Here is a 16,763-nt window from a genome sequence, read left to right as displayed (position 1 = left end):
AGTGGGTGTGTGTATGGAACTGTGTGTGTGTCTGTGTCCCAGCGGTTTTAGAGAGAGTGTGAGTATCTGTGTGAGACAGAGGGGGTGTGCATTTGGGAATGTATGTCTGTGGTGGTGGGAGAGAGTGAGTATTAGTGAGAGAAAGAGTGGATGTTAGTATAGGACTTTGTGTGTGTGTGTGTGTGTGTGTGTTTGTCCGGTGGTGGGGACAGAGTGAGTATCTGTGTGAGAGAGAGTGGGTGTGTGTATGGGACTGTGTTTGTGTTTTGGGGAGAGAGTGTGTATCTGTGTGAGAGAGTGCGGGTGTGCGTATGCAACTGTGTGTGTGGTGGTGGGGAGAGAGTGAGTATCTGTGAGAGAGACCGTGCTTGTGTATATGCGACGAAGTGTGTGTGGTGGTGGGGAGAGAATGAAAATATGTGTGAGTGAGAGCGGGTGTGCGTATGGGACTGTGTGTGTGTGGTATTGTGGAGAAAGTGAGTATCTGTGTGAGAGAGCGTGGGTGTGCGTATGGGACTGTGTTTGTGTGGTGGTAGGGAGAGAGTGAGTATCAGTGCGAGAGAGAGTGGGTGTGCCTATGGGACTGTGTCTGTGTGGTGGTGGGGAGTGAGTGAGTATCTGTGAGAGGGAATGAATGTGCGTATGGGTCTCTGTTTTGTGGTGGTGGAGAGTGAGTGTGTATCTTTGAGAGAGAGAGTGGGTGTGCGCATGGGACTGTGTGTTTCTGTGTGGTGGTGGGGAGAGAGCGAGTATCTGTGTGAGAGAGAGTGAGTTCTGTGTGAGAGAGAGTGAGTGTGCATATGGGACTCTGTGTTTGTGGTGGTGGAAAGAGAGTGTGTATCTATGAGAGAGACAGTGGATGTGCGTATGGGACTGTGTGTGTGGTGGTGGGGATAGAGTGAGTATCTGTCAGAGAGAGTGGATGTGTGTATGGGACTGTTTGTGTGTGTGTGCGGTGGTGGGGAGAAAGTGAGTGTCTCTGTGAGAGAAAGTGGTCTGTGTATGGGAAAGTGTGTGTGTGTGCCTGTGCGGTGGTGGCGAGAGCGTGAGTATCTGTGTGAGACTGGGTGTGCATATGGGACTGTGTGTGTGTGGTGTTGGGGAGAGAGTGAGTACCTGTGTGAGCGAGAGTGGGTGTGCGTTTGGGACTATGTGTCTGTGTGGTGGTGGGGAGAGATTGATTATCAGTGAGAGAGAGAGTTGGTGTGCCTATGGGATTGTTTGTGTGTGGTGGTGGGGAGAGAGTGAGTATCTGTGTGAGAGAGATTGGGTGTGCGTATGGGACTGTGTTTGTGTGGTGGTGGGTAGAGAGTGAGTATCAGTGAGTGAGAGAGCAGGTGTGCCTATGGGACTGTGTGTGTGTGGTGCTGGGGAGAGAGTGAGTATCTGTGTGAGAGAGTGTCGGTGTGCGAATGGGATTGTTTGTGTGTGGTGGTGGGGAGCAAGTGAGTATCAGTGAGAGAGAGTTTGCGTGTGCCTATGGGATTGTGTGTGTGTGGTGGTGGGGAGAGAGTGAGTATCTGTGTGAGAGGGTGTGTGCATATGGGACTGTGTGTGTGTGGTGTTGAGGAGAGAGTGAGTATCTGTTTGAGAGAGAGTTGGTGTGCGTATGGGCCTGTTTGTGTGTGGTGGTGGGGAGAGGGTGACTATCTGTGAGAGAGAGAGTGGGTGTGCGTATGGGACTGTGTGTGTGTGGTGGTGGGGAGAGAAAGAATATCTGTGTGAGATAGAGTCGGAGTGCGTATGGGACTGTTTGTGTGTGGTGGTGGGGAGAGAGTTAGTATCAGTGAGAGAGAGAGTTTGTGTGCCTATGGGATTGTGTGTGTGTGGTGGTGGGGAGAGAGTGAGTATCTGTGTGAGAGAGAGTGGGTGTGCATAGGGGACTGTGTGTGTGGTGGTGAGGAGAGAGTGAGTATCTCTGTGAGAGAGAGTGGGTGTGCCTATTTGAATGTGTGTGTGTTTGGTGGTGGGGAGAGGGTGAGTATCTGTGTGAGGGAGAGTGGGTGTGAGCATCGGACTGTGTGTGGGAGCTGGTGGGGAGAGAATGAGTATCTGTGTGAGAGAGAGTGGGTGTGCGTATGGGACTGTGTGTGTTGTGGTGGGGATAGAGTGACCATCTGTGAGAGAGAGCTTGGTTGTGTATATGGGAATTTGTGTGTGTGATGGTGGGGGGAGATTAGGTATCTGTGTGAGAGAGAGCGGGTGTGCGTATGGGACTGTGTGTGTGTGGTGGTGGGGAGAAAGTAAGTATCTGTGTGAGAGAGAGTCGGTGTGCATAAGGGACTGTATGTGTGTGGTGATGTGGAGAGATTGAGTATCAGTGAGAGAGAGATTTGTTGTGCCTATGGGACTGTGCGTGTGTGGTGGTGGGGAGAGTGTGAGTATCAGTGAGAGAGAGAGTTGGTGTGCCTATGGGACTGTGTGTGTGTGCTGGTGAAGAGAGAGTGAATATCTGTGTGAGAGAGAGTGTTTGTGCGTATGGGACTCTGTGTGTTGTGGTGGGGAGAGAGTGAGTATCTCTGTGAGATAGAGTGGCTGTGCCTATGGTTTTGTATGTGTGTGGTGGTGGGGAGAGGGTGAGTATCTGTGAGAGAGAGCATGGATGTACATATGGGACTGTGTGTGTGGTGGTGGGGAGAGTGTAAGTATCTGTGAGAGAGAGTGGGTGTGTGTATGGAACTGTGTGTGTGTCTGTGTCTCAGCGGTGTTGGAGAGAGAGTGAGTATCTGTGTGAGAGAGAGGGGAGGTGCATTTGGGAATGTATGTCTGTGGTGGTGGGAGAGAGTGAGTATTAGTGAGAGAAAGAGTGGATGTTTGTATGGGACTTTGTGTGTGTGTGTGTGTGTGTGTGTGTGTGTGTGTTTGTCCAGTGGTGGGGACAGAGTGAGTATTTGTGTGAGAGAGAGTGGGTGTGTGTATGGGACTGGGTGTGTGTGGTGGGGAGAGTGTGTGTACCTGTGTGAGAGAGTGGGTGTGTGTATGGAACTCTGTGTGTGTCTGTCTCTCTGCGGTGTTGGAGAGAGAGTCAGTATCTGTGTGAGAGAGAGGGGGTGTGCATTTGGGAATGTATGTCTCTGGTGGTGGGAGAGAGTGAGTATTAGTGAGAGAAAGAGAGGATGTTTGTATAGGACATTGTGTGTGTGTGTGTTTGTGTGTGTGTCTGTATCCGGTGGTGGGGACAGAGTGAGTATCTGTGTGAGAGAGAGTGTGTGTGTGTATGGGACTGTGCGTGTGTGGTGGGGAGAGAGTGTGTATCTGTGTGAGAGAGTGCGGGTGTGCGTATGCGACTGTGTGTGTGGTGGTGGGGAGAGAGTGAGTATCTGTGAGAGAGAGCGTGCTTGTGTATATGCGACTAAGTGTGTGTGGTGGTGGGGAGAGAATGAAAATATGTGTGAGAGAGAGCGGGTGTGCGTATGGGACTGTGTGTGTATGGTGGTGTGGAGAAAATGAGTATCTGTGTGAGAGAGCGTGAGTGTGGTGGTAGGGAGAGAGTGAGTATCAGTGCGAGAGAGAGTGGGTGTGCCTAGGGGACTGTGCCTGTGTGGTGGTGGGGAGAGAGTAAGTATCTGTGAGAGGGAATGAATGTGCGTATGGGACTCTGTTTTGTGGTGGTGGAGAGTGAGTGTGTATCTGTGAGAGAGAGCGTGGGTGTGCGCATGGGACTGTGTGTTTCTGTGTGGTGGTGGGGAGAGAATGAGTAACTGTGTGAGAGAGAGTGAGTTCTGTTTGAGAGAGTGTGAGTGTGCGTATGGGACTCTGTGTGTGTGGTGGTGGAAAAAGAGTGTGTATCTATGAGAGAGACAGTGGATGTGCGTATGGGACTGTGTGTGTGTTGGTGGGGATAGATTGAGTATCTGTCAGAGTTAGTGGATGTATGTATGGGACTGTTTGTGTGTGTGTGTGTGTGTGCAGTGGTGGGGAGAAAGTGAGTGTCTGTGTGAGAGAAAGTGGTCTGTGTATGGGAAAGTGTGTGTGTGTGTGTGCCCGTGCGGTGGTGGGGAGAGAGTGAGTACCTGTGTGAGAGAGAGTCGGTGTGTTTATGGGACTGTGTGTTTGTGCTGGTGGGGAGAGAGTGAGTATCTGTGAGAGAGAGAGTTGGTGTGTGTATGGGACTCTGTGTGCGTGTGTGGTGGGGGGCGGGAGAGTGAGTATCTGTGTGAGAGAGTGTGTGCGTATGGGACTGTGTGTGTTGTGGTAGGGAGAGAGAGAATATCTGTGAGAGAGAGAGAGTGGGTGTGCATATGGCACTGTGTGTGTGTGGTGGTGGGGAGAGAGTGAGTATCTGTATGAGAGAGAGTGGGTGTGCTTATGGGACTCTGTTTGTGTGGTGGTGGGGAGAGAGTGAGTGTGAGAGAGAGAGTGGGTTTGGGTATGGGACTGTGTGTTTGTGTGGTGGTGGGGAGAGAGTTAGTATCTGTGTGAGAATGGGTGTGCATATGGGACTGTGTGTGTGGTGTTGGGGAGAGAGTGAGTACCTGTGTGAGAGAGAGTGGGTGTGCGTTTGGGCCTGTGTGTCTGTGTGGTGGTGGGGAGAGAGTGAGTATCAGTGAGAGAGAGAGTTGGTGTGCCTATGGGATTGTGTGTGTATGGTGGTGGGGAGAGAGTGAGTATCTGTGTGAGAGAGAGCGGGTGTGCGTATGGGACTGTGTGTGTGTGGTGGTGGGGAGAGAGTGAGTATCAGTGAGTGAGAGAGCAGGTGTGCCTATGGGACTGTGTGTGTGTGGTGGTGGGGAGAGAGTGAGTATCTGTGTGAGAGAGAGTCGGTGTGCGAATGGGACTGTTTGTGTGTGGTGGTGGGGAGCGAGTGACTATCAGTGAGAGAGAGAGTTGGTGTGCCTATGGGATTGTGTGTGTGTGGTGGTGGGGAGAGAGTGAGTATCTGTGTGAGAGTGGGTGTGCATACGTGACTGTGTGTGTGTGGTGTTAGGAGAGTTTGAGTATCTGTTTGAGAGAGAGTTGGTGTGCGTATGGGCCAGTGTGTGTGAGGTGGTGGGGAGAGAGTGCCTATCAGTGAGAGAGAGAGTTGGTGTGCTTATGGGACTGTGTGTGTGTGGTGGTGGGGAGAGAGTGAGTATCTGTGAGAGAGAGAGTGGGTGTGCGTATGGGACTGTGTGTGTGTGGTGGTGGGGAGAGATTAGGTATCTGTGTGAGAGAGAGCGGGTGTGCGTATGGGACTGTGTGTGTGTGGTGGTGGGGAGAGAGTGCCTATCAGTGAGAGAGAGAGTTGGTGTGCTTATGGGACTGTGTGTGTGTGGTGGTGGGGAGAGAGTGAGTATCTGTGTGAGAGAGAGTGGGTGTGCGTATGGGACTTTGTGTGTGTGGTTGTGGGGAGAGAGTGAGTATCAGTGAGAGAGAGATTTGGTGTGCCTATGGGAATGTGTGTGTGTGGTGGTGGAGAGAGAGTGAGTATCTGTGTGAGAGAGAGTGGGTTTGCGTATGGGACTTTGTGTGTGTGGTGCTGCGGCGAGAGTGAGTATCTGTGTGAGAGAGAGTGGGTTTGCCTATGGGACTGTGTTTGTGGTGGTGGGTGGAGGGTGAGTATCTGTGAGAGAGAGAGTGGATGTGCGTATGGGACTGTGTGTGTGTGTTGGTGGGGAGAGAGTGAGTGTGAGAGAGGGTGTGGGTTTGGGTATGGGACTGTGTGTCTGTGTGGTGGTGGGGAGAGAGTGAGTATCTGTGTGAGAGTGGGTTTGCGTATCGGATTGTGTGTGGTGGTGGGGAGAGTGTGAGTATCTGCGATAGAGAGCTTGGTTGTGTGAATGGGACTCTGTGTGTGTGGTGGTGGGGAGAGAAAGAATATCTGTGTGAGAGAGAGTCGGAGTGCGTATGGGACTGTTTGTGTGTGTTGGTGGGGAGAGAGTTAGTATCATTGAGAGAGAGAGTTTGTGTGCCTATGGGATTGTGTGTGTGTGGTGGTGGGGAGAGAGTGAGTATCTGTGTGAGAGAGAGTGGGTGTGCATATGGGACTGTTTGTGTGGTGGTAGGGAGAGAGTGAGTATCTCTGTGAGAGAGAGTGGGTGTGCCTATGGGTTTGTGTGTGTTTGGTGGTGGGGAGAGGGTGGGTATCTGTGTGAGGGAGAGTGGGTGTGAGCATCGGACTCTGTGTGTGCTGGTGTGGAGAGAATGAGTATTTGTGTGAGAGAGAGTGGGTGTGCATATGGGACTGTGTGTGTTGTGGTGGGGATAGAGTGAGCATCTGCGAGAGAGAGCTTGGTTGTGTATATGGGAATTTGTGTGTGTGATGCTGGGGGGAGATTAGTTATCTGTGTGAGAGAGAGCGGGTGTGCGTATGTGACTTTGTGTGTGTAGTGGTGGGGATGGACTGAGTAACAGTGAGAGAGAGAGTGGGTGTGCCTATGGGACTGTGTGTGTGTGGTGGTGGGGAGAGAGTAAGTGTCTGTGTGAGAGAGATTCGGTGTGCATAAGGAACTGTATGTGTGTGGTGATGTGGAGAGATTATCAGTGAGAGAGAGATTTGGTGTGCCTATGGGACTGTGCGTGGGTGGTGGTGGGGAGAGTGTGAGTATCAGTGAGAGAGAGAGTTGGTGTGCCTATGGGACTGTGTGTGTGTGATGGTGGGGAGAGTTTGAGTATCTGTGTGAGAGAGAGTGTTTGTGCATATGGGACTGTGTGTGTTGTGGTGGGGAGAGAGTGAGTATCTCTGTGAGATAGAATGGGTGTGCCTATGGTTTTGTGTGTGTTTGGTGGTGGGGAGAGGGTGAGTATCGGTGAGAGAGAGCGTGGATGTACATATGGGACTGTGCGTGTGGTGGTGGGGAGAGTGTAAGTATCTGTGTGAGAGAGTTGGTGTGTGTATGGAACTGTGTGTGTGTCTGTGTCTCAGCGGTGTTGGAGAGAGAGTGAGTATCTGTGTGAGAGAGAGGGGAGGTGCATTTGGGAATGTATGTCTGTGGTGGTGGGAGAGAGTGAGTATTAGTGAGAGAAAGAGTGGATGTTTGTATGGGACTTTGTGTGTGTGTGTGTGTGTGTGTGTTTGTCCGGTGGTGGGGACAGAGTGAGTATCTGTGTGAGAGAGAGTGGGTGTGTGTATGGGACTGTGTGTGTGTGGTGGGGAGAGTGTGTGTACCTGTGTGAGAGAGTGCTGGGGTGCGTATGCGACTCTTTGTGTGGTGGTGGGGAGAGAGTGAGTATCTGTGAGAAAAAGCGTGCTTGTGTATATGCGACTGTGTGTGTGTGGTGGTGGCAAGAGAATGAAAATGTGTGTGAGAGAGAGCAGGTGTGCGTATGGGACTGTGTTTGTGTGGTGGTGTGGAGAAAGTGAGTATCTGTGTGAGACAGCGTGGTTGTGCGTATGGGACTGTGTGTGTGTGGTGGTGGGGAGAGATTGAGTATGAGTGAGAGAGAGAGTGGGTGTGCTTATGGGACTGTGTCTGTGTGGTGGTGGGGAGAGAGTGAGCATCTGTGAGAGAGAATGAGTGTTCGTATGGGACTCTGTGTTGTGGTGGTGGAGAGAGAGTGTGTATCTGTGAGAGAGAGAGTGGGTGTGTGTATGGGACTATGTGTGTGTGGTGGGGAGAGAGTGTTTATCTGTGTGAGAGAGAGCGTGTGTGCGTATGCGACTTTCTGTGTGGTGTTGTGGAGAGAGTGAGTACCTGTGAGAGAGATCGTGCTTGTGTATATGCAACTGTATGTGCGTGGTGGTGGGGAGAGAATGAAAATCTGTTTGAGAGAGAGCGGGTGTGCGTATGGGACTGTGTTTGTGTGGTTGTGGGGAGAGAGTGAGTATCTGTGTGAGAGAGCTTGGGTGTGCCTATCTGACTGTATGTGTGTGGTGGTGGGGAGAGTGTGAGTATCAGTGAGAGAGAGTGTGTGTGCCTATGGGACTGTGTCTGTGTGGTTGTGTGGAGAGTGTGAGTATCTGTGAGAGAGAATGGGTGTGTGTATGGGAAAGTGTGTGTGTTTGTGGTGGTGGGGAGAGAGTGAGTATCTGTGAGAGAAAGAGAGTGGGTGTGCGTATGGGACTATGTGGGTGTTGTGGTGGGGAGGGACTGAGTATATGTAAGAGAGAGAATGGGTGTGCGTATGGGACTGTCTGTGTGTGGTGGTGGGGAAAGTTTGAGTATCTGTGAGAGAGAGAGACGGTTTGCGTATGGGACTTTGTGTGTGGTGTTGTGGATAGAGTGGGTATTTGTGAGAGAGAGAGCGGGTGTGCGTATGGGACTGTGTGCGTGTAATGGTGGGGAGACAGTATCTGTGTGAGAGAGAATGGGTGTCTGTATGTGACTGTGTGTGTGTGATGGTGGGGATAGAGTGAGTATCTGTCAGAGAGAGTGGGTGTGTGTATCGGATTGTGTGCGTGTGTGTGTGTTTGCGGTGTTGGGGAGAAAGTGAGTATCTGTGTGAGAGAGAGTGGGTGTGTGTATGGGACTGTGTGTGTGTGGTGGTGGGGAGAGACTGAGTATCTGTTAGAGAGAATGGGTGTGCGTATGGGACTGTGTTTGTGTGTGGTGGTGGGGAGAGAGTGAGTATCCGTGTGGGTGTGGGTGTGCGTAGGGGTCTGTGTGTGTTTGGTGTTGGCGAGAGAGTGAGTATCTGTGAGAGAGAGAGAGTGGTTGTGCCTATGGTACTGTGTGAGCATGTGTGGTGGGGGGAGAGTGAGTATCTCTGTGAGAGTTGGTGTGCGTATGTGACAGTGTGTGTGGTGGTGGGGAGAGAGTGAGTATCTGTGAGAGAGAATGTGTGTGCATATGGGACTCTGTGTTGTGGTGGTGGAGAGAGAGTGTGTATCTGTGAGAGAGAGAGTGGGTGTGCGCATGGGACTGTGTGTTTGTGTGTGCTTGTGGGGAGAGAGTGAGTATCTGTGTGAGAGAGAGTGGGTTAGCGTATGGGACTCTGTGTGCGTGGTGGTGGAGAGAGAGTGTGTATCTGTGAGAGAGTGGGTGTGCGCATCGGACTGTGTGTGCGTGTGTGGTGGGGGGAGTGTGAGTATCTGTGTGAGATTGGGTGTGCTTATGGGACTGTGTGTCTGGTGGTGGGGAGAGAGTGATTATCTGTGCGAGGGTCTGGGTGTGCATATGGGACTGTGTGTGTGTGGTGGTTGGGAGAGAGTGATTGTGAAAGAGAGAGTGCTTGTGCATATGGGACTGTGTGTGTGTGTGGTGGTGTGTAGAGAGTGAGTATCTGTGTGAGATTGGGTGTGCATATGGGAATGTGTGTGTGGTGTTGGGGAGAGTGTGATTATCTGTGTGAGAGAGGGTGGGCTTGCTTATTGGACTGTATGTGTGTGGTGGTGGGGAGAGAGAGAGTATCAGTGAGAGACAGAGTGGGTGTGCCTATGGGACTGTGTCTGTGTGGTGGTGGGGAGAGAGTGAGTATCTATGAGAGAGAATGGGTGTGTGTATGGGACTGTGTGTGTGTGTGTGGTGGTGGGGAGAGAGTGAGTATCTGTGAGAGAGACTGGGTGTGCCTATGGGACTGTGTGTGTGTGGTGGTGGGGCTAGATTGAGTATCTGTGTGAGAGAGAGTTGGTGTGCGTATGGGACTGTCTGTTTGTGGTGGTGGAGAGAGAGTGAGTACCTGTGTGAGAGAGAGTGGGTTTGCGTATGGGGCTGTGTGTGTGTGGTGGTGGGGAGATAGTGAGTATTTGTGAGAGAGAGAGTGGGTGTGCGTATGGGACTTTGTGCGTGTGGTTGTGGTGAGTGAGTGAGTATCTGTGAGAGAGAGAGTGGGTGTGCGTATGGGTCTGTGTGTGTGTGGTGGTGGGGAGAGAGTATCTGTGTGATAGAGAATGGGTGTGTGTATGTGACTGTGTGTGTGTGGTGGTTTTGGAGAGAGTGAGTATCTGTCAGAGAGAGTGGGTGTGTGTATGGGACTGTGTGTATGTGGTGGTGGGGATATAGTGAGTATCTGTTTGAGAGTTAGTGGGTGTGCATATGGGACTGTTTGTGTGTGGTGGTGGGGAGAGTTTGAGTATCTGTGTGAGAGAGAGCTTGGGTGTGCGTATGGGACTGTGTGTGTTTGGTGGTCGTGGGGAGAGAGGCAGTATCTGTGTGAGAGTGGGTATGCATATGGGAGTCTGTGTGTGTTGTGGTGGGGAGAGAATGAGTATCTGTGTGAGAGAGAATGGGTGTGCTTATAGGACTGTGTGTGTGGCGGTGGGGAGAGAGGTAGTATCTGTGAGAGAGAGTGGGTGTGTGTATGGAAATGTGTGTGTGTGTGTGTGTCTTTGCGGTGGTGGGGAGAGAGAGTATCTGTGTGAGAGAGAGTGGGTGTGTGTATGGGACTGTGTGTGTGTGGTGGTGGGGAGAGACTGAGTATCTGTGAGAGAAAGAGAGTGGTTGTGTGTATTGGACTGTATGAGCATGTGTGGTGGGGGGAGAGTGAGTATCTCTATGAGAGTGGATGTGCGTACGGGACAGTGTGTGTGGTAGTGGGGAGAGAGTGAGTATCTGTGAGAGAGAATGTGTGTGCCTATGGGACTGTGTGTGTGTGGTGGTGGAGAGAGAGTGTGTATCTTTGAGAGAGAGAATGGGTGTGCACATGGGACTGTGTGTTTGTGTGTGGTTGTGGGGAGAGAGTGAGTATCTGTGTGAGATTGGGTGTGCTTATGGGACTGTGTCTGGTGGTGGGGAGAGAGTGAGTATCTGTGAGACAGAGAGAGGGTGTGTTTATGGGACTGTGTGTGTGTTGTGGTGGGGCGAGAGTGATTATCTGTGTGAGAGACTGGGTGTGCATATGGGACGGTGTGTGTGTGGTGGTGGGGAGAGAGTGATTGTGAGAGAGAGAGTGCTTGTGCGTATGGGACTGTGTGTGTGTGTGGTGGTGTGTAGAGAGTGAGTATCTGTGTGAGATTGGGTGTGCATATGGGACTGTGTGTGTGGTGGTGGGGAGAGTGTGATTATCTGTGTGAGAGAGGGTGGGCTTGCGTATTGGACTGTATGTGTGTGGTGGTGGGGAGAGAGTGAGTATCATTGAGCGACAGAGTGGGTGTGCCTATGGGACTGTGTGTGTGTGGTGGTGGGGAGAGAGTGAGTATCTATGAGAGAGAATGGGTGTGTGTATGGGACTGTGTGTGTGTGGTGGTGGGGAGAGAGTGAGTACCTGTGTGAGAGAGACTGGGTGTGCATATGGGACTGTGTGTGTGTGGTTGTGGGGAGAGATTGAGTATCTGTGTGAGAGAGAGTGGGTGTGCGTATGGGACTGTCTGTTTGTGGTGGTGGAGAGAGAGTGAGTACCTGTGTGAGAGAGAGTGGGTTTGCGTATGGGACTGTGTGTGTGGTGGTGGGGAGAGAGTGAGTATTTGTGAGAGAGAGAGTGGGTGTGCGTATGGGACTGTGTGTGTGGTGGTGGGGAGAGATTATCTGTGAGAGAGAGAGAGTGGGTGTGCCTATGGGACTGTGTGTGTGGTGGTGGGGAGAGAGTGAGTATCTGTGAGAGAGAGAGTGGGTGTGCGTATGGGACTGTGTGTGTGGTGGTGGGGAGAGAGTATCTGTGAGAGAGTGGGTGTACCTATGGGACTATGTGTGTTTGTGTGGCTCATTTGCAGTCTCAGTATTCTCAGCCACCTTCAACCCCATGCACCAACTCTCAGCCACTCTTACAGTGGGTGAGGGTGAGTGAGTAAATACCCTGAGACTGGGAGTGAGCCGGGCTTACCCTCACACTCTTACACTCTGGTGATCATTTTTTATTAATTAATCCTTTTTAAAAAAGATCATTTGTTTTATTTTTGCTCAGCTTGTTTCGTTTCTTCATTCTCAACTTTTTCTTAAAATTTATGTTTATTTCTACAATCGGCTCATCAGCCCCTTGAGCGAGAAAAAAATGGAAATGTGCTCCCCACTTAAAAAAGTTGGACAAACCTGTTTTTGATAATAAGCTTCTTTTTTATTCTTCCTGCCAAAATTTCACATTTTCCCACATTATAGTCCATTTGCCAGATCTTTGCCCACTCACTTAACCTATCTATATCTGTTTTTAGCCTCCTTATGCCCTCTTCACAACATACTTTCCTTCCTATCAGCAAATTTGGCAACCATCCCTTCAATCCCTTTATCCATGTCATTTATATAAATTGTAAACAGTTGAGGCCCCAGCACTGATCCTTGTGGCACACCACTCATTACATCTCACCGACCAGAAAATGACCCACTTATGACTACCCTCTGTTTCCTGTTAGCTAGCCAATCTTCTATCCATGCCAATGTGTTACCCACTACACCATGAGGTTTTATTTTCCGCAGGCTGGTATTTCCCTGAATATAGAAGATTAAGGGTTGATCTAGAAGAGGATGAAGCTGATTAAAGTATTGAATATGGTCAAAAGAGAGAAACTATTCTCTTTTGGGGTGTTCAGAAAATGGGCACATATCCTTAAAATTAGAGTGAGGCTGCTCAAGGGTGATGTCAGCAAGCATTGCTTTACTGCAAGTACTACTCTCCCCAGAAAGTTGTTGAGGCTGTGTCAATAAAATTTTCAAAACTGAGATTGACAGCTTTTAGTTAGGCAAAGATTACAGAATCAGGGTGGGTAAAGGGAATTGAGATGCAGATCAGCCATGATATAATGAAATGGTGTAACAGTATGAGGGGCTGAATGGCCTTTTCCTGTTCCTATGCAATACACTCCCCTGGGATCTAAAGCATGGAAAGAGATTATGATAGAGGCTGAGTGTGTTCCCTCACATGACGCTGTGCTGTAGCTCTTGGACTGTATGTGTGTGGGTGTGCGTATGGGACTGTCTGTTTGTGGTGGTGGGGGAGAGTGAGTACCTGTGTGAGAGAGAGTGGGTTTGCGTATGGGACTGTGTGTGTGTGGTGATGGGGAGAGAGTGAGATGCCGGTGTGTGTGCAGAGATGGGCACAAGATGCCAGAGTGTATATACAGAGATACCACATGCCAGAGTGTGTACACAGAGTTGGGCACATAGTTGCTATGAACAGTATAGTGGGCTTTTTTTGGAATTGCAAGGTTGCAACTCATTTTGCCAATGTTCTGACAACACAATGATACTGTTTGCTGCAGTGAACAGTGTGTTTGAACTACTTGTTACATCTATTCATTGTGGATTGATTGTTGTTGGTAAGGGATTTTTCTGAAACCTTCTGCAGTCATTGGCCTGCTGGGCATTGACCGACCCCAGCAGGAGCAGATCTCCCACAGGCAGGGCCACTCTGGGCTGAGCAGAACTGACATTCCAAAAGGTTCATTGGTTCCTACATATTACAAGAAACATTTCTTATTAATAACAACTAGACCATGAGCTATTTAAATTGAGATCCAGTCTGATTTCAGGTCAAAAGAATATTTGATCTCTTTAATGAATCATGAAGCCGCAGTGATTGTGAATGGTTTGGAAGGTGGGGAAATGATCTCACAATAACATGAGGTTTGACACAGGGTTAAGACCATTGGCATAAGAACTAGAGCCGAGATGAGAAATGTTTTTACACAGCATGTTGTTGTGATCTGAAAGGGTGGTGGGAGCAGATTCATGGTCATTTTCAAAAGGGAATCTGACAAATACTTAGAAAGGAGAAACATGCAGAACAGTGAGGAAAGAGCAGGGGAGCAGGACCAATTGGATAAGTCTTTCAAAGTGCAGACAACAGGCACAATGGATCAAATAATCTCCTTCAATTATTCAAAATACCCAAAGGTGCTCCTACTGTTCAGAATAGAATGATCATAGAATCATTCCTACCAGTACGCCTCTCATGGTGCCACAGCTGTGACCTCGCACTGAACTGAGCAATGAAGCTGATTTCTTTCAACACTAGATTTTAACAACGATAATTTTATCTGCAAATCCGATTTGGAGAAGACATTGGTCAAACTGACTCGAAATGAACTGACACCAGAGGAAGTGAGATTGGTCTGTGAGAAGGTTCTGGATGAATCGGATCTGGATAATGATGGCAAACTATCACTGGAAGATTTCCAGCACATGATTATCCGTGCACCTGACTTCCTCAGGTAGACTTTACAGTTTTATTCACTCTGTCACTGGCTACGAGACACTCCTCAGGGTCTGACATTTGGATTTTTTGGATTAGTTCAAGTTGATGGGATTTGTTCTGACTCAGGGCGGAAACTTCTGGGCCTGTCGGCACGGGGAGCGGGCGGGTGAACTTATTTTAGCATGAGGCCAAAAATTAGCTTCCTGACAGTGGGATGCACTGCAGGAATTTAGTTCTTGAGACTTTAAATGCAGTTCGAGCTTCCTGATGAACAATGTCTGGAAGCCCATTGTATACATTAACATGTCATACAGGCTCATTAAAAGGCCGCCAATATAAATTCCCCACGAATCTGAGATTAGAACATTCACTTTCACAACTGTATATAAGTGGTGTGGACAAGGCAAGGGAGACTTCTTCCATGATTAACAATGAGGTGCTGCTGCATTATCCACTTTGAGGAGCAGCTGTTAATGCCAACCTATGCTTGAGACTGGGTGGTGGCAGTGGAAGTCATGTGGAGTATGACTAAGGAAGTGAGGAAGGGTTAATGGGGAAAGGTTAGTGGGGAAAAGTTAACGGGGAAGGATTAACGGGGAAGGGTTAGTGAGGAAAGGTTAGCAGGTAAGGGTTAGCAGGGAAGGGTTAACAGGGAAGAGTTAGCGGGGAAGGGTTAATGGGAAAGAGTTAGCAGGAAAGGGTTAACAGGGAAAGGGTTAACAGGGAAGGATTAACAGTGAAGGGTTAGCGGGGAAGGGTTAAGGGGTAAGGGTTAGCGAGGATGGGTTAACATGGAAGGGTTAGATGGGAAGGGGAGGGGAAGGGTTAGCAGGGAAATGTTAACAGGGAAGGGTTAGCGGGGAACGGTTGGCGGGAAAGGGTTAGCGGGGAAGGGTTAACAGAGAAGGGTTAGCAGGGAAGGGTTAGCAGGGGAAGATTAGTGGGGAAAGGTTAACAGGGAAGGGATAGTGGGGAAAGGTTAGCGGGGAAGGGTTAGGGGGAATGGTTAGCGGGGAAAGGTTAGCGGGGAAGGGTTAGCGGGGAAAGGTTAGCGGGGAAAGGTTAGTGGGGAAAGGTTAGGGGGGAAGGGTTAGCGGGGAAAGGTTAGTGGGAAGAGTTGGCAGGGAAGGGTTGGTGGGAAAGGATTAGGTGGGAAGGGTTAGCGGGGAAAGGTTATCAGGGAAGGGTTAGCGGGGAAGGGTTGGCAGGAAAGGGTTAGCGGGGAAAGGTTAACGGGGAAGGGTTGGCAGGAAAGGGTTAGCGGGGAAGGGTTAACAGGGAAGGGTTAGCTGGGAAGGGTTAGGGGGAAGGGTTAGGAGGGAAAGGTTAACAGGGAAGGCTTGGGGGGAAGGGTTGGTGGGGAAGGGTTGGCAGGAAGGGATTAGCTTGGAAGGGTTAGTGGGGAAAAGTTAGCAAGGAAAGGTTAGCGGGGAAGGGCTGGGGGAAGGGTTAGCAGGGAAGGGTTAACAGGGAAGGGTGAGCGGGGAAGGGTTAGCTGGGAATGGTTGGGGGGAAGGGTTAGCAGGGAAAGGTTAACAGGGAAGGGTTAGCAGGGAAGGGTTAGCGGGGAAGGGTTGGAGGGGAAGTGTTGGCGGGAAAGGGTAATGGGGAAGGGTTAATGGGAAAGGGTTAGCGGGGAAAGTTAGTGGGGAAAGGTTAGCAGGGAAAGGTTAACGGGGAAGGGTTAACGGGGAAGTGTTAGTAGGAAAAGGTTAGCGGGGAAAGGTTAGTGGGAAGTGTTAATGGGGAAGGGTTAGTTAGAAAGCATAGGGGGGAAGTGTTGGTGGGTAAGCGTTGGCGGGAAAGGTTGACGGGGAAGGGTTAGTGGGGAAAGGTTAGTGGGGAAGGGTTAGCGGAAAGGATTAGCAGGGAAAGGTTGACGGGGAAAGGTTGGCGGGGAAGGGTTAGTGGGGAAGGGTTAGCTGGGAAGGGTTGGCAGGAAAGGGTTAGCTGGGAAGGGTTAGGGGGAAGGGTTAGCTGGGAAAGGTTAACAGGGAAGGGTTGGGGGTAAGGGTTGGTGGGGAAGGTTTGGCGGGAATGGTTGGCGGGGATGGGTTAGTGGGGAAGGGTTGGTGGAGAAGGGTTGGCGGGAAAAGGTTAACAGGAAGGGTTAACGGGGAAAGGTTAGAGGGGAAGGGTTGAGGGAAGGGTTAGCATGGAAAGGTCAGCGGGGAAAGGTTAGCGGGGAAAGGTCAGTGGGGAAAGGTCAGTGGGGAAGGGATAGGGGAAGGGTTAGCGGGGAAGGGTTGGGGGAAGGGTTAGCGTGGAAGGGTTAGCTGGGAAGGGTTGGGGGAAGGGTTAGCAGGGAAAGGTTAACAGGGAAGAGTTAGCGGGGAAGGGTTAGCGGGGAAGGGTTAGGGGGAAGGGTTAGCGGGGAAGGGTTAGCTGGGAAGGGTTGGGGGGAAGGGTTAGCAGGGACAGGTTAACAGGGAAGGGTTAGCGGGGAAGGGTTAGCGGGGAAGGGTTAACGGGGAAAGGTTAACAGGGAAGGGTTGGGGGTAAGGGTTGGGGGGAAGGGTTGGCGGGAAAGGATTAGCTGGGAAGGCTTAACAGGGAAAGGTGAGCAGGGAAAGGTTAGCTGGGAAGGGTTAGGGGGAAGGGTTAGCAGGGAAAGGTTAACAGGGAAGGGTTAGCGGGGAAGGGTTAGCGGGGAAGGGTTAGAGGGGAAATGTTGGCGGGAAAGGGTTAGTGGGGAAGGGTTAGCTGGGAAAGGTTAGCAGGTAAAGGTTAGCGGGGAATGGTTAGGGGGAAGGGTTAGCGGGGAAGGGTTGGCGGGAAATGATTAGCTGGGAAGGGTTAGCCGGGAAAGGTTAGCAGGGAAAGGTTAGGGGGGCAGGGTTAAG

The 16,763-nt window shown here is 50.6% G+C and overlaps 1 protein-coding gene across 1 annotated transcript in view; it reads left to right on the top strand.

The window, feature by feature from the left end:
* Positions 1-13,940, top strand: part of cib3 (calcium and integrin binding family member 3) — a 341,253-nt gene extending 327,313 nt beyond the window's left edge. Inside the window, exon 4 of the mRNA XM_041205485.1 lies at positions 13,741-13,940. Within this exon, the coding sequence (XP_041061419.1) occupies positions 13,741-13,940 (200 nt within the window). The remainder of the gene's footprint in view (positions 1-13,740) is intronic.
* The last annotated feature ends 2,823 nt before the right edge of the window (positions 13,941-16,763 follow it).

Source organism: Carcharodon carcharias, chromosome 14, assembly GCF_017639515.1.
Source record: "Carcharodon carcharias isolate sCarCar2 chromosome 14, sCarCar2.pri, whole genome shotgun sequence".
Classification (NCBI taxonomy): Eukaryota; Metazoa; Chordata; class Chondrichthyes; order Lamniformes; family Lamnidae; genus Carcharodon; species Carcharodon carcharias.
Note: the sequence above shows the minus strand (reverse complement) of the source record. Positions and strands in the feature narration are given on the sequence as shown.